The sequence below is a fragment of the Peromyscus leucopus genome, chromosome 9 (genome assembly GCF_004664715.2).
Source record: "Peromyscus leucopus breed LL Stock chromosome 9, UCI_PerLeu_2.1, whole genome shotgun sequence".
Taxonomy (NCBI): domain Eukaryota; kingdom Metazoa; phylum Chordata; class Mammalia; order Rodentia; family Cricetidae; genus Peromyscus; species Peromyscus leucopus.
The window spans coordinates 56966323-56981666 of record NC_051070.1 but is presented as its reverse complement, the minus strand read 5'-3'; the positions used below and the strand labels follow the sequence as shown (position 1 = coordinate 56981666).

At 52.0% G+C, this 15344-nt stretch overlaps 2 protein-coding genes across 4 annotated transcripts in view; one reads left to right on the top strand and one right to left on the bottom strand.

Annotated features, from left to right (window-relative positions):
- Nucleotides 1-243: 243 nt before the first annotated feature.
- Nucleotides 244-9994, top strand: Chrna2 (cholinergic receptor nicotinic alpha 2 subunit). Its single transcript, XM_028890030.2, has 6 exons — nt 244-384; nt 1407-1558; nt 1971-2015; nt 4337-4446; nt 6982-8005; nt 9150-9994. Exons 1-6 carry the CDS (start codon nt 312-314, stop codon nt 9273-9275), a joined length of 1530 nt encoding a protein of 509 aa, XP_028745863.1. The 5' UTR covers nt 244-311; the 3' UTR covers nt 9276-9994.
- A 1328-nt stretch (nt 9995-11322) lies between these two features.
- The window catches only part of Ptk2b (protein tyrosine kinase 2 beta), a 127137-nt gene continuing 123115 nt past the window's right edge, over nt 11323-15344 (bottom strand). For all 3 annotated transcript variants that reach the window (XM_028890027.2, XM_028890028.2, XM_037208443.1), the window contains 4 exons: nt 15130-15176; nt 14401-14538; nt 14089-14169; nt 11323-12342 (listed from right to left, as the gene is read on the bottom strand). In XM_028890027.2, coding sequence (XP_028745860.1) covers nt 12127-12342; nt 14089-14169; nt 14401-14538; nt 15130-15176 — 482 coding nt within the window. In that variant the 3' untranslated portion in view covers nt 11323-12126. The remainder of the gene's footprint in view (nt 12343-14088; nt 14170-14400; nt 14539-15129; nt 15177-15344) is intronic.

Genomic DNA, 15344 nt, shown 5'->3' with positions numbered 1-15344 from the left:
GGAAGGAATATAATGCTTTCCTCTGTGAAGGTCAGTCGTGTCCTAGCTTGTCAGCAATTGACTCTGGAAGAGAGGAGAAAGCTGCTCCTCCATGAAGCAAAGCAGTCAAGGCCCAGCACTCCAGGCAGGCCCACGGACAGCCGTTCCCTCAGCTTCCAAACCTTCGTGGAGTATGAAGGACAAAGACACTACACGTCACATCTCTTGACCCTAAGAGTCCTTCCCTTGGCTTATTCAGTTGCAGGGGGGAGACAGGACCTCTCGGAAGCCAGCTCCTAGGGATCCAAGGGAGACCAGGACCCTCCGAAGCCATGGCCCCCTCCCATCCTGCTCTCCAGTCCTGCCTACGTCTCTGTTTCTGGTGTCTCCTTCCGATGTCAGCAGGTGAGTGGGGGCCACCACTATTACTCAGACTTCGCCTTACTCCTGTGTGCTCACAGACCCCATGGTAGACTTTCCTGAAGACCAGCTCACTTCAAGGCTACAGGGGGCATTCAAGGTCATTGGCTGGGTGGCCAGTACCACAGGGTGAAGACAAGGGGCTGTCTTCTCTAGCACTAGCAGCTTGGTACCTTGAATGCCCCCAAGCTTTTTAATACTCTTGTCTACAAAATGCAAACAGCATCCATCATGGGCCACTCAAGGTTACTATGGGAATGAAGGAAGCTTGCACCCAGCACACAGCCTGGGACAGGTATGTGGGGGCACACATGGTGGCTGTGGTCATTGCCCTGCTTTCTGTCCCAGTGGCTGCTGGGCCTTTTTTTTTTTTTTCCTAAGGTAGTTCATTGTCTGCTCAGGCAGCGGAGCCCCAGAATGGGGATGCTATCATGCAAAATCACAGTGGGAAAGATATGATAAATTCCAGCAGACAGTTTTGCAGAGCTTTTTGCCCAACTGATGAGACCTGGTCAGAGATGGTGATATAAGAACTCAGGGTGGTACCCTACATGGGAGAAGATGTTCTCATGGGCATCAGGAGCTTGTTAGAAGAGTGGATGGAAAGGAAAAAAAAATCTCACCATCAGCCAGCTCCCAGCAGTGGGTGAAGCCCCTCTCAGCCACCCTTGGGGCTCTTTGGTTCTGGCTGAGACCTGTTTGGTTCTAGGTCTGAGCTTTCTTGCTCGCTTGTGGCAGCCCTCACTCCCTGACTCTTTACTTGAAATCAGGAAGGGCACCGCAAGTGTATGCTGCTTGTATGATGTCCTTGGGGCTGTGTTAAGTGCTGGTGTGCATTAATCTACAGACTCGCCAATGGGGTTTGAGATGTACTTCCTATTTGTACCCCCATGCTGAGGCTACGTGATGGTGAGTGCCTCTGCTTTGATGGGAGAGGGAAGGAAAACCACAGGCTCACCTCCTTGGCCTCATGCGGACTCCTTTTCTCTTTTATTCTTATCCCACAGTGTTGGCCCAGCGGGGCTCGCACACTCAGGCTGAGGACCGCCTGTTCAAACACCTGTTTGGAGGCTACAATCGCTGGGCACGGCCAGTGCCCAACACTTCAGATGTGGTCATCGTGCGCTTTGGACTATCCATTGCCCAGCTTATAGATGTGGTGGGTCTTCCTTTTCACCCCATGCTCCCTTGATCAGCCCTGCAGCCCACCTGATTTTTCTCATGGTCCTCCCTGGATTCAGCTCAGCCCTTCTCCCACTAACCCTCAAAGCCCACCCTGGCTACAAATTACAGCTACCTAGTTGGGTTGCCATGGTGCCTTCCTTCCCAAGCCTTGGAGCCCCTAAGAGCATGGGTTGTCAAAAGATAGTTTTCTAAAACACATGTCCAAAGTCCCCCTTCATGTCCTGGGTGACCCTGAGGAATCTGAGTGCTAGTGACTGAGTCAGGAGAAGTGTCTGGGCTTGGGTGTCCTGTGAGTGGGCCCCAAAAGTGCCTCCTAGGCACTCCGTTTTCTGGGCTGGTGTGTCAGTCACCCCAATTGCTGTTACTCTCTGTCTCTGCTACCCCAGGATGAGAAGAATCAAATGATGACCACCAATGTCTGGTTAAAGCAGGTAAGCCTTCCTTTGTAGGATCTGACAGGCATGGCCCCAGTCCCCAGCCCCTTCTAGGACCTCAGATGCTGAATGCACTGGTCATGATCAGTAGTCACTTACGGTGTGAGGTAAGGCGGGCTGCTCTCCTCGGGGGGCTGCTTTTGAATGGCCATGATCTTACTTCACTGTTGCCCATAGCACCAAAGGACCCGCTGCTTGAAGCAAGCATTTCATAGCCCCAGGTCCTGCAGGATAGCTCACAGGACAGCTTACTGAATCATTGCCCACTACCTCACAGACCAAGGGGGCACCCAGATGTGCCCAGCTCCAGGACTCATCTCCTTCTATGAGTGGCTCAGAGCCTGTTCTGCCTGACAAAGGAAGTCAGAGCTCACAGGCATAAAGCAGCGACCCATTTACCACTGCACATGCATTTGTGACCTGGTACTCAGAGGACTGTCTCTGCTTTGAATGGTGACCAAGGTACTTGGTGGCACCTGGCCAGTTGTGGTTAGTCTGTTGTTCTCTAAAATGGTTTCCCTTACATGCCCGGCCCGTAGAGGGGTGTTTGGAAAGCTCTGAAGGATTCTGAAAGGCTGGGCTCCTAGCTCCTTCCATGCACACCCTCAGGTTCCTTCCCTAGTGTTTCTGACAGGAGAGTTAATGGATTCTCAGTTGGTGGTTCAAGCCTCCCATAGTGAAGGTCCCAAGAGACAGAAAGTAGAAGCTGATGGTCATGTATGGACCTGAAGTGGTCCAGCCTCAATCCGATGGGATTCTACAGGCTCAGTCAGTAAATGAGCTGGAGACAGGAGGAGACAAAGATAGCATCTCTCCACGGAAAGAGAACTGAAGAGTGTGTGGAGCTCTGGGGTGGGCTGCGGTTGGGCAGGCTCGGGGACTGAGGCCTGAGCAGAGTGGGAATCTTACCTTACCCCTCCTGTCTGCCCAGCTAAACCCAAGGAGTTCAAGTGGGGATGACAGAAGACCATGGGACGGGAAGCTAGCCCTTTCCCTCAGCTTATTACTCTGGCCCCATGGGTACCTGGCTGGTCCTGTCTCAGAGGCTAGCATGCAGAAAGCCACAAGGACCAATGATAGCATCTCTGAGTTATTCAAACAGATCTCCTGCTCGCTGGGGCTGGCTTGTGCATAATCCCCGACTCACTGGGTCCTGGAGGGTGTCTGGCTGTGTGATAGCTACTTCTAAGTTAGACACTTGGGTCAGAGGTTGCTCTGAGACAATTGCTTTTGACACTGTTCACCCCTGAGTCATTGGAGGTTCTGAGCCCCATCTCTACAGATGAACCAATGAGAACTGGAGTAAGGAAGAAGCCTTGAAAGGCATACAGTCATGTCATGAAAGGGGGCAGATCTAGAACCTGGGTCACCACGATTATCCTGGTCACCTGTGTAGGAGTAGAGGAAAGAACACTGTGATGGAGCCAGGCCCTCCACAGCTGCCTGAGATGAGCCTGAGATGCTGGAGAGTTATTAACCCTCTGGGAGCCTCACTTTCCCCATCTGTAAAGTGGACAACTCATCTATCATGTCTATGACATTCAGATGTCCCCATTTGGTGTCAGTGTCCCCAAATGTTGTCTGAACCTGAAATCCTGAAAGATGACCTCGACAGAGAGTCAGAACTCTGTTTTGGGGACTGAAGGGTATAGCCTAGTTTGGTACAGTGCCTGCCTGGGAAGCCCTGGGTTCAGTTCCCCGGTACCACATAAGTTGGGTGTGGTAGCTCATGCATGCAATCCCAGTGCTGGGGAGGTGGAGGCCGAGGAGCTGAAGTTCAAGGTCATTTTACTGTGATAGCAAGTTGGAGGCAACTTGGCTACATAAAACCCCATTAAACAAAACAAACAACAACAAAACAAACCAAATCTGGTTTTAAAGCCCACTTGGGCCTGCTGTGGTGTGGGACCTAGAGCATTCTCTTTCTGACAGGACCCCTGGATAGGGGGGGGTCTCCAGAGCATAGTTTGAAGGTCACAGCTCCTGGCTTCACTGTCCAGCTCTGGCAGGCCCTACATTGAAAATGAGTGATGCACAACACATTCGAGTGTCAGAACAAGGGCCAGAGGCAGGGCTAGAGTGGTGTGTGCCGGTGCTGGCATCCCAGGATTTTGGTTACTAATGACATCAGAGCCAAACAGGTTGGTAATCAGAGATGGTACCCATGTCAGAGCCTTTTTCTCGCATCATGGCCCCTTCTAATTCTGTAGGGCTAGGGGAGGGACTTGGGGACTTCTGAGTCCCACAGCTTATCTCAGAGCATTTTGGGGTTCCCCATGCAGCAGTGCCCTGATATGACTGATCACTCTCCTGAGCAGGAGTGGAATGACTACAAACTGCGCTGGGACCCAGCTGAGTTTGGCAACATCACCTCCCTCCGGGTCCCTTCAGAGATGATCTGGATCCCAGACATTGTCCTCTACAACAAGTAAGAAGCCATCTGTTAATTCAAATATATCCCAGGAGTCGGGAGATGGCTCAGGGAGTAACAGCCCTTGCTGTGGAAGCAAGATCTGAGTTTGAATCCTCAGCAGCCACTTGAAAGCTGGGAATGTGTGTGGGTAGTGGTGGTGGTATGTGTGTGTGTGTGTCAGAGAGAGAGAGAGAAAGAGAGACAGAGAGAGAGAGACAGAGAGACACACAGAGAGAGACAGAGACACAGAGAGACAGACAGAACAGAGAGAGACAGAGAGAGAGAGACAGACAGACAGAGACAGAACAGAGAGAGACAGAGAGAGAGACAGAGAGACAGAGAGAGACTTTAGCACTGGGGGCAGGGGAGACAAGTGGATCCTAGAAGCTCACTGGCCAGTCAGTTTAGCCAAAATGGATAGCCTAAGATCCTTAAGATCCTGTGTCAAGAAATAAAATGGGCTGGGTAGTGGTGACACACACCTTTAATCCCAGCACTCAGGAGGCAGAGGCAGGCAGATCTCTGAGTTCAAGGCCAGTCTGGTCTACAGAGGGAGTTCCAAGATAGTGTCAGAGTTATACAGAGAACCCCTGTCTCAAAACAACAACAAGAACAACAACAACAAAACAAAACAAAACAAAAAAGGATGGAGTGTGATCAAGGAAAGAAGGAAAGACACTTGACATCAACCTCAGGCCCATCCACTCAAATATGCACCAGCACCCCCTACTTGAGTGCATACTGCACACATACACACATACATGTGCACCAGCACCCACACATGCACATAACACACACACACACACACACACACACACACACACACACACACACACACAATTTCTCATGAAAGAAACTAAAACTTTGTTTTTTGCTTGGGTAAGGCTTCACTGAGAAGCCCAGACGTTAACGCTTAAATGATGGCGGTGTCTCCTGCTGATCACTTTGTAAAGCAGGTCTCTGGGGGACACCACTACTTTCTTGAGATAAGAATAGGCATAGAAGGTTCTGGGTGGGTGGGTGGGGTCACATAATTTTGGATAGTATAATCAACCCCCGACAGTCTAACCCTCAAGCAGCTGCTGTTTGCCTCTGCGTCAGGCGTCATACCCCATCTTTGTGCCCTGAGCTGGCACCTAGGATCCTTCCAGTTTCTGCTTCTGTGTGATGGAGATCAGGAGCAAAGTCCCAGAGGCAGACACATCTGAGTTTTAAGATTGCCAGTAAGGGGTTGGTCACTGATCCCTGATTGCAACATAGGTCCTTCTGATAGAACGAAGGTCAGTCCAAACTGCGGCAGGCATTTAAAGCGTGTGCCCCACATACACTCCTCCGGGTTAATAGGCAAAAGGTCGACGCAATCACATGGTCTCTTGCCCCCAATGGGAGCCTATTGCCATCTAGTGGTAAAATGGCCAAAACGATCATGACTGGGTTTAACGTAGGTTTGGGTTTAACGTAGGAATTCGGGAAGGAGTTTAAAGACTAGACTAGACTCCCACCCGGGGGGACTGAGACTCCAGTCCTGCCTGCCAGTCCCTTCCGCAAGCCCCTCTGCTTTATGCCCTTGTCTCACGTCCCAGCTAAATCCTACTGCCATTGACAAGTCGAGGTCTTGTTAAACGAGAGCCTTCACAGCAGCCCTGTTCAGCCCAGACAGAAGTCAGTCCCCCCAGGAGCATTCCAAATGCCCCATGGTATGATGATGTCATGTGAATCCGTCTCATTTCCATGTAGTTCCCCAGGGGCAGGGGTCACATCTTTCACCACACAGGTACAGGCCCTCGTAGATGAAACTGGCCCCCAATACTGTGCTGAATGCACAGGTTGCAAGGAGTTTCCCCACCAGCCAAAATGTTAGGTCTCCGGAAAGAAACAAAAGATCTGGGTGCAAGAGCCACGATCCCCTCCTTCTGAAGCTGACTTCCCACTCGCTAGCAAGGGAGAACATTCAAAAAACATTTTCCTAGTCAGGTGTGGGGGGAGCACACCTGTAATCCCAGAATACAGGATATGGAGGCAGGAAGATCACAAGTTCAAATCCAGTCAGCAAATTGTGGACCAGCCTTAGTCACCAGCTACTTAGTGAGAACCCCCCCACCCCACCCCCACTCCCCACCCCACCCCACCCCCCGCTGCCGCCCTGTGCGCACACATGTGCGGGCGCAAAAAAAAAAAAAACAAAAAACAAAAAACTTCAACCTGCTAAATGGATAAAATAGGGGATCAGACTAGAAATGTCCCATGATTCAAAATATGTAAAATTGAAGTACAGTCTTTATGACAGGCAGATATGTACGCATAATGGCGAAACAGCAATAATGGTTATTGTTAAGTTCTTTAAATTTTTTTTTAACTTCTGCAATTAAATAAAACCATGGTATTTGAAAAGACAACTCAGGATCCATTTGTCTGTAGCAGAGATTCACACAACTCGTGAACAGCCCTGCTTAGCCAACCAATGGCTGACTTGGTTTACCCAGTTGCCCTGCTACCGGTTTCCGGGAGGAAGCAGGTATGCAGGACCCCCAGCTTATCTCCTCTCCCTAGTGCAGACGGGGAGTTTGCAGTGACCCACATGACCAAGGCCCACGTCTTCTTCACGGGCACCGTGCACTGGGTGCCCCCGGCCATCTACAAGAGCTCCTGCAGCATCGACGTGACCTTCTTCCCCTTCGACCAGCAGAACTGTAAGATGAAGTTTGGCTCCTGGACCTACGATAAGGCCAAGATCGACCTGGAGCAGATGGAGCAGACGGTCGACCTGAAGGGCTACTGGGAAAGCGGCGAGTGGGCCATTATCAACGCCACCGGGACCTATAACAGCAAGAAGTACGACTGCTGTGTGGAGATCTACCCCGACGTCACCTACTACTTCGTTATCCGCCGGCTGCCGCTCTTCTACACCATCAACCTCATCATCCCGTGCCTGCTCATCTCCTGCCTCACCGTGCTGGTCTTCTACCTGCCCTCCGAGTGCGGAGAGAAGATCACGCTCTGCATCTCGGTGCTGCTCTCGCTCACCGTCTTCCTGCTCCTCATCACAGAGATCATCCCATCCACCTCGCTGGTCATCCCACTCATCGGCGAGTACCTGCTCTTCACCATGATCTTCGTCACCCTCTCCATCGTCATCACGGTCTTCGTGCTCAATGTACACCACCGCTCCCCCAGCACCCACAACATGCCCACGTGGGTGAGGGTGGCCCTGCTAGGCCGGGTGCCCCGCTGGCTGATGATGAACCGGCCCCTGCCACCTGTGGAGCTCCGTGACTCTCCGGGTCTGAAGCTCAGTCCTACTTATCACTGGCTGGAGACCAACACAGATGCTGAAGAAAGGGAGGAGACAGAGGAAGAGGAGGAGGAGGAAGATATATGTATGTGTGGAGGTCTCCCAGACTCCCCTGTGGGTGTCCTCTATGGCCATGGCAACCTGCATCTGAGGACCCTGGGGCCTGAGGCCAAGGCTCCATCACAGGATAGCGAGATCATGCTGTCACCTCAGATACAGAAGGCACTAGAAGACGTTCACTACATTGCTGACCACCTGAGGTCTGAGGATGCTGACTCTTCGGTGAGTTGGGCTGAGGGAGGGGTCCCTCCGTGGGTGATTCTGCCAGCTTAGTAGGGAACACGGCCACCCCAGGGCGTCAGCTTGGATAACCCTTCCCTTCCTGTAAGGACCAGTGTCTCTCAATCATGTCTGTGGAGTCAGGACCCTATCACAAGAGAGGCACTCTAGCTGGAGGTTATTTGGTCACTTCCTGGCTGATGGCAGAATACCACAGGGCCTGTCACCCTCTGCTCCACCTAATGGGAGAGGGTGGTTAGAGGCTTCGGCGCTCAGATGCTGGTCTCCCTCTGCATGGCTCTTGCTGGCCAGCTTTTCTCGCGAGGAGGTAGGGGCAAGCAAAGGAGTGAGGGAATGCTGTCTACAGAGACGGAGGCCAAGTATAAGTGGCCTCAGTGTGTCACTGGTCTCCACACTCCCCTGTGTCAGAAGAACTCCTCCATCTGGACTCTGAGCATTGTGTGACCTTTCCCTATTCACTCGTAAGCCCCGCAGACTCTGAACAGCATTGGACTGAGGGTGGGCTGAATGAGGGTGGGCTCTCCTTTCCAAGGCTGCTCATAGTACTTAGTGTTCAGAACCTGCTTTATCCCCTTACCAACCAAGGGAGGGATGAAAGGCCTGAGGTCACTGTGGGGTGACCTGATTGAGTCGATGAGAACATTATCACTCACTTGTAAATGTCGAAGAATTTAGATCCTCTGCTATGAGTGGAAGAGCCGCAGAGACCCAGCTCTTCCACGCTGACCTACCCTGGGCTACAAACTGCCTCTTTCTGCCCCCTGCAGGTGGATGGGGAGGTAGCACAGCATGTGGCAGCTACAGAGCTGCTGTGAGTTGCATTTAAATTCTTCTGATTTGGAGGGCCCAAACCCTCTTGGTGGCCCTCGCACCTTCTTGTATCCCTCTGGACTCCTACACTTGGGAGCACGTGGACATAGCAAAAGATAGAATGGGACTCCCAGGGATGCGTCAGCCCTGAGCTAAGCCTGCTTTCTCCCTACACCCATCTCTATGCCTGGGGTAACCTCAGCTTCCCAAGCCTTCAGTGTGGCTGGTGACTGCTGCCTCCATGGGGCTGGGCATGGGAAGGACACTTCTTCCCAAAGCCTGGCTTTTGTTACCATAAGCCTGATTCTAATTTCAGGTGAAGGAAGACTGGAAGTATGTGGCCATGGTGGTAGATCGGATATTCCTCTGGCTGTTCATTATCGTCTGCTTCCTGGGGACCATTGGGCTCTTCCTTCCTCCATTCTTGGCTGGAATGATCTGATTTTATGTCCTCTATGTTGGCTCCAAGGTGGCCTTGACAACCATCTTCTGGTCTTCTCTAACTGGAGCCATCTCTAGCATGTTCTTTTGGGTCAATACCATCTGTCTGCTATGTTCCTATGAGGCTCCCCAACTAGTCTGGACTTCAGATCCTCTTTGGAACAGCTCACAGTGACATTGTTGTGCCAGGTGCTGAGACCACTCAACACGATCCCTGTTTGGGGATGCTGAGAAAGGGTGAAGGCATTTCCTCTGCGGAAGGTGACGATATGGCAGTGACTTGAGGGAGGACAAGATATTCCTGAAAGAGCGATAGGAACTGTATATGAACCAAAGCATCGAACAAAGGGATAGAGGGGTCAGACCAGGGCAAAGAGAAATAGAACAGCGCCCCAAAGATGGGGACTTGGGGACAAAGGGAGCACCTGGTGCGGGAGAGCTCTGAACAGCACTTTGGATTCAGCGTCAGAGAGAACAACTTGGGACGGGGAGCCTGGGAAGGCAGGTTGGGGTATCTTTAATCCGGACTGAGGATGAAGTTCAGCGTCTTCTCGGAACCTGTCTCTGTGTGTTTTGTGAGGTAATATCAGTGGCACAAGGCTATTTCCAGAAGGAGTGAGGCACAAGAGTTCTCAACCTGAAGGTCTTGACCCCTTTTACTTATCAGATATTCTGCATATCAGGTGTTTATATTATGATTCCTAACAATAACAAAATTACAGTTATGAAGTAGCAATGAAACAATTTTATGGTTGTAGAGGGGGTCACCACAACATAAGGAACTATATTAAAGGGTCGCAGCATTAGGAAGGTTGAGAACCACTCATCTAGATGTCCTGGTGGATGCTTGGGGCAGAGGGATGGCATGGAACTGGGTGGAGGTGGCTGGCCCATTGTTCATCTGAAAGCTCCTTTGAGCCCCCAGGCTGCCCTCAGTAGCATGTCTCACTGTTCTGGGCTGCAAAGAGGTCCAGTAATTGTTGCCAGGGGTCAGGGCCACTTTCAGATCATCAGGGGACACACAAAGAAGGCAATCTGCATGGTTGGTACCCCTCTTCTCACTCACAGGCCCTGGTCCCGAGTCCCTCCTCTGTCAGCACGCTTTGCATAGATTACGTCCTTCAGGGCAGGGTCTCGGCTTTCACATTCTCTCCAGCCCAGCCCCATGCTGGGGGATAGAACTCAGCACCTGGACCGTTTGTTTACTCTGAGCAGTGGAAAGAGATGAACAGGGTTGCTCTGGGCTCCAGGACTGCTGTGTAACGTCACATCTTCAGGGAGCTTTCTTTTCCACCCTTCCCTCAGTCCCATCAGGTGGCTAACCTGCTCTGAGCTGTTCTGTGCAGCACGTTCTTGCATTTGGAACACTACAAGACCCTCCACGGCATAGGAGCCCAGGGGATCAGGCCTCTCAGAACATCGTTCAGTCCCTGAGGAGCCAGACCTCAGAAGCTAGTAGCAATAGCAACCCAGATTGCTAACAGATATAGAGACCAAGGCAGGAAGCAGAGCAGGGTAAGCTTCGCTGTCTTAGGGTGCTCTCTGTCTGAAGCCCACACACGGCTCCTTGACAGACCTAGGGGAAGCCTGCTTCCCAAAGACCTCACCTGGACACCCTGCTATCAGTTCCCACGAGTCCGCACTCAGTCACCAATTCAGGTCTTGGCTCTTCCTCCCTCCAGTGAACGCAGCCTGCAGCCTCTCCTCCCTCCATTCCAAGCCCTCAGATGGGCTCTCCTGATGGGGAGATGCTCGTTGCGTACTTGCCCACATCCCATCCTCCTTGCATGTGAGCGAAATAAAGCTGAGATGGCTGCTCTCAAAAGTGTCATGCCTTCCTGCCAGCTACCTCAGCTGCCACTGGCATCATCTGGTCCCCTCCAGAGTCAGGGTGGTTTGGGGACACTCAGGGGAGGAATGTCCCACAGAGGGAACTACACCATGTCCTCCTGGAACTTTCCAGGTACCACCCCACCCTCCTCATGGGCTGGGGCTCCAGGTCAGCTTCCTCCCACGGGGAGCGGATCAAATAAGCGATACAGTCAAGCTAACCACAAAGCGAATGGTAACAATTTTAATTCAACCACAGATCAAAAAGAAGGGTGGGAAATGAATGTTCTCCACAAACACATGAGGGAGGAAAGGAGCAGATGTGAAAAGAGAGAAGAGAAAAAGAGGAGTAAGAAAAGAGGGGAGAAGAGAAGAGGGAGAAGAGAAATGCAGGAAGGACATCAAGTCCCGTTCTGACCTCCGACTCTCTACTTCTTCCCTGTGGCGCTGGGTTTGATAAAAACACAGAGCCCTGTGGACAGAGCGGTTTGTTCCTGGACTACGGCCCATGGCTGTCCGTCCAGGCCAAACTCACATTAAATAAAATTCCAATGTACACTGTACAAGAGAGCCAGGCCCAGCCCTCATCTCACCGGCCTCTCTACAAATAAAAGCCCCCCTCTGTCCCCTCTGTGTCAGGAGTCTCCTGAGGGGTAAAGAAGGAGAGGAATACTGGCCCTCACATGTCCATGCAGAAAGCCATCCTGGCTGGTCGGGGTACAACTGTGACCCCAGTGATACTCCAGCACACAGGCTGGGGTAGGAGGGAGCGGCTGACGGTGGTACCCTATGAACTATGTCACCCCACCCTGTGTCTGTGCCCAGAGTCGTGTCTGTCCAGAAGCAGCCAGAGCAGCACAGTCCGGGGTGGGGTGGGGAGGGGGGAGTCGTGCAAAGTGGTGAGGGGAAGACTCTCCTCAGCCTTCCCTAGAAGACCAATAACCAAAGGCAAGGCAGCAGGAAAGGTACGCCATGACAGGTTGGGGCAGAAGATGCAGGCAGGCAGCCCCTCCCTTGATCGATCACTCCGCAGGTGGGCGGGCCAGGTTGGCCAGAACCTTGGCTTGGTCCACGGCATCCAGCAGGTTCTTGGCATCCACGGCCAGGGTGTGGGAAGCTGTGAGCATCTGCCTCTTGCAGTCCTCACTCAGGGATGTTACAGCGTTCTGCTGAGCCAACCTCATCTTGTTGATGAGCTCTGCCAGGTCTTTGTTGAGAAGTTTCTGGGTCCCTTCAATCTGGTGGGCAAGCACACAGGAGAGGCTGCATGAGTGATGGATCAAAAAGGGTGTTGGCTAAGACATCTGGGGGCCGATTACTCCAAGCATGGGCTGAATCCTGAATCCACCCCTCTGCACAGGCTGGAGTTGGTCACCAGCTCCCTAGCCAACCAGGTGCCAGCCATGCCAGACTGAACCGGATAGCGCCCTCCTTCACAGCAGTAATCCCTGCACGCTGGTCAGAGGTCAAACACAGTCACCTACTTTGATGGATAATCTTGATTGTCAAACAATGACATTTAAAGTGACAATGGGAACACAGCCCTGGGCGCATCTGTGAGGGAGTGTCTAGACAGGATTAACTGAGGTGCGGAGACCCACCCTAATGAGGTGGAGCCATTCCACGGGCTGAGGTCTCGGGATGAATAAATAGGAGACAGTGAGCATCACCAGCATTTACCATGTTTCGTCTTCCCGACGGTAGACGCAATGTGAACAGTCACCTCACACTGCTTCCACCGTGCCTTCCCTACCACGATGACATTTTCCTTCTGACATTTTCCTAGGGTATTTTGCCATAGCCATGAGAAAATTAACCAAAGACCTATGCTTTAACCTGTCTGTTGTCGAGTAAAGAGACCAGATCCCACATTTATTCATTTAACCGCTGCATTGCTAGTGCTTAGCATGATGAATACACGGCACGAAAGTTATCTCCCTAACAAAATGAATGAATTGGTCATGCCAAACCCTCCCAACAGACCCGCACTGGGAAATTCACCCAGTGAGTTGTCTGGGTTCTCAGGAGCCATCTCAGCTCTCTGGTGGTGGCACCTGCCCAGCTGGGACTCCTTACTAGGTCACCCAGAGGCTAGCCGGCCCTGTTCCTGCTCTGTTAAGCCTTGGGAAACCATGAGCAGGAGAGGGCACATGATAGGCTATGCCACATAGACGACCACTAGGAGTCAAGGCATCAATGCACTGTATTTTTCTGGACAAGAAATCGATCCGTTTCCCATGGCTACAAGAACACAGCAGTGCAAACTTTCCATGTTCATTACTGAACAGTCCTAGAGGTCAGAATTCTGAAAGGAGTGTCCCATGGGAGGCTGAGATCACCAACAGAGCTATATTCTGGTGAGAGAGTCCAGGTGAGAGTCCCTTGCTTTTTCCAGCTCCGAGGCTACACCTCCCTTAGCTGTGGCCCCTTTCAGCAGGGGCATTCCTCTGACTTCAGCTGCGGTCCTCACAGTCCCTTGTCTCTGACTCTGACACTCTCCTCCGGGATACTCCATCATATCCTCTCTTTCTGGGGACCCTTACTTTTAACAGCTCAATAAAGTTCCTTCTGCCATGTACGACACTCTGCGTGTGGGTCACCACTTTTGGGACATCACTCTGCATGCCCCAGGCATCATTCCATCAGAGAAGCAGGACTCACCCTCAACTTTAGCAGTAGTTCGCTATCTATGGCATATCTACCTTAACCTAAGTGCACTGGCTCACTGGGGACGGTGGGAGAGGAGGGAGGAAGGTATGCTCCTCCTTGCAAATATCCATTGAGGTTATTTGAGACCTGGACTGGGATTTTCACTAAGTCCCAGAGCAGGCTCAGCCCTCTGGTGCTAACTGCTCCGATGCTCTGTGGAGGTATCTGTTGGGAGAAATAAGGCTGCCCAGGTGGCCCCAGTGAGCCTCTGGTAGGAATTACAGCTGGGGACAGGAGGAGGCTCAGGAGGTGTGGCTGGGAACAAGGACACTCACCTCTGTTCTAGAAGATGATGGTAAGGAGGGTAAGAGATCGTCCACACTGCCGATGAGCTTCCGCAGGTTCAGGCCCACATTCTAAGAGAGCAAGAGCAGGGCAGCTGTCTCCCTTGCTTTCTGAGAAAGCTCCTCCTCCTGGGGCTGCACTCTGGGATGGCATCTGCCCTCTGAGACTGCCTGGGTTGCACTCCCAAGAGTCCCCTTGTTCCTCTGGGGTCTGTGGGACTGGCCATTAGTGGGGCACAGTAGTTTTCCTTCCAGGGCTGGGCAGCCCCTACCTCCCTGACCCACTCCCACCTTGTCAGTTACCTTTACCACCACAACATAGTCCTCAGGGGGCAGCTGGCTGAGCCTGTTCTTGAGTTCCAGCACGGCTTCCACCAGCGTCATGACATTGTGGTACACGGCGTCATCGGTCCTGTCCAGGTTGGCTGTGGGCTGAATGGACTGAAAGGAAGGAGTGGATGGCCCGTGGCTCATGGGGGACCAGAAGGACCCCTCTATCACTGCTATTCAACCAGTGAAAAGACCTCTTCTGTGCAACAACAGCCCCCCTTTCTGCCTCTGGGGTCATCATCCTCCAACTGGTGGACCCAAACAGAATGCTGGTGTGTTAACAAAACACGCAGTCACACCAACTCAGTCTAAACATCATCTGGTCCACACTGTCTTAACATTTCTCAGGTGACCTTTGTGGGAAGCTGACATTGAGAATACACATTCTAGAATCAAGAAAACCAGGGACAGGAGGATGCTAGAATCTGGGGTAGGGCTCAGGGAGAGAAGAGGCCCCGATATTCTTGATACTAGGCTGAACCAATGAGACCCTTTCCCTGGTCAGGGAAGAGACCAGGAGGTTAAAAAATAAAACAAAAAAAAAAACTGGTTCCTTTCCCATTTTGTCACGAATTAGCTATGAGGCCTCAGGCAAGGTACATCTGCTCTCTGGGACTCATCTCTACAACAATGACCCTGGACTGGATTATCTCTGAGCCTTTCCGATCTATGGATTTGGGTGGTTGTAACCCCAATACATACCTGTGCACCGAGCCGCGGTGGCTTCTGTGGAGGCCCCGTGAACTCGGCTGTAACAGGAAGGACAGGGAGCAGGTGAAGGTCTCAGTACCTGGTCTTTCTCCTTCTACTTTCTTATAATCAAGCCAACTCCCCTTCCCTACCATCAGGAGATTCCAAGAGTGTAAAACCCAAATTCCGGGAAGATGACCAAGGAAATAGCATCCTGGTCTTCCTGA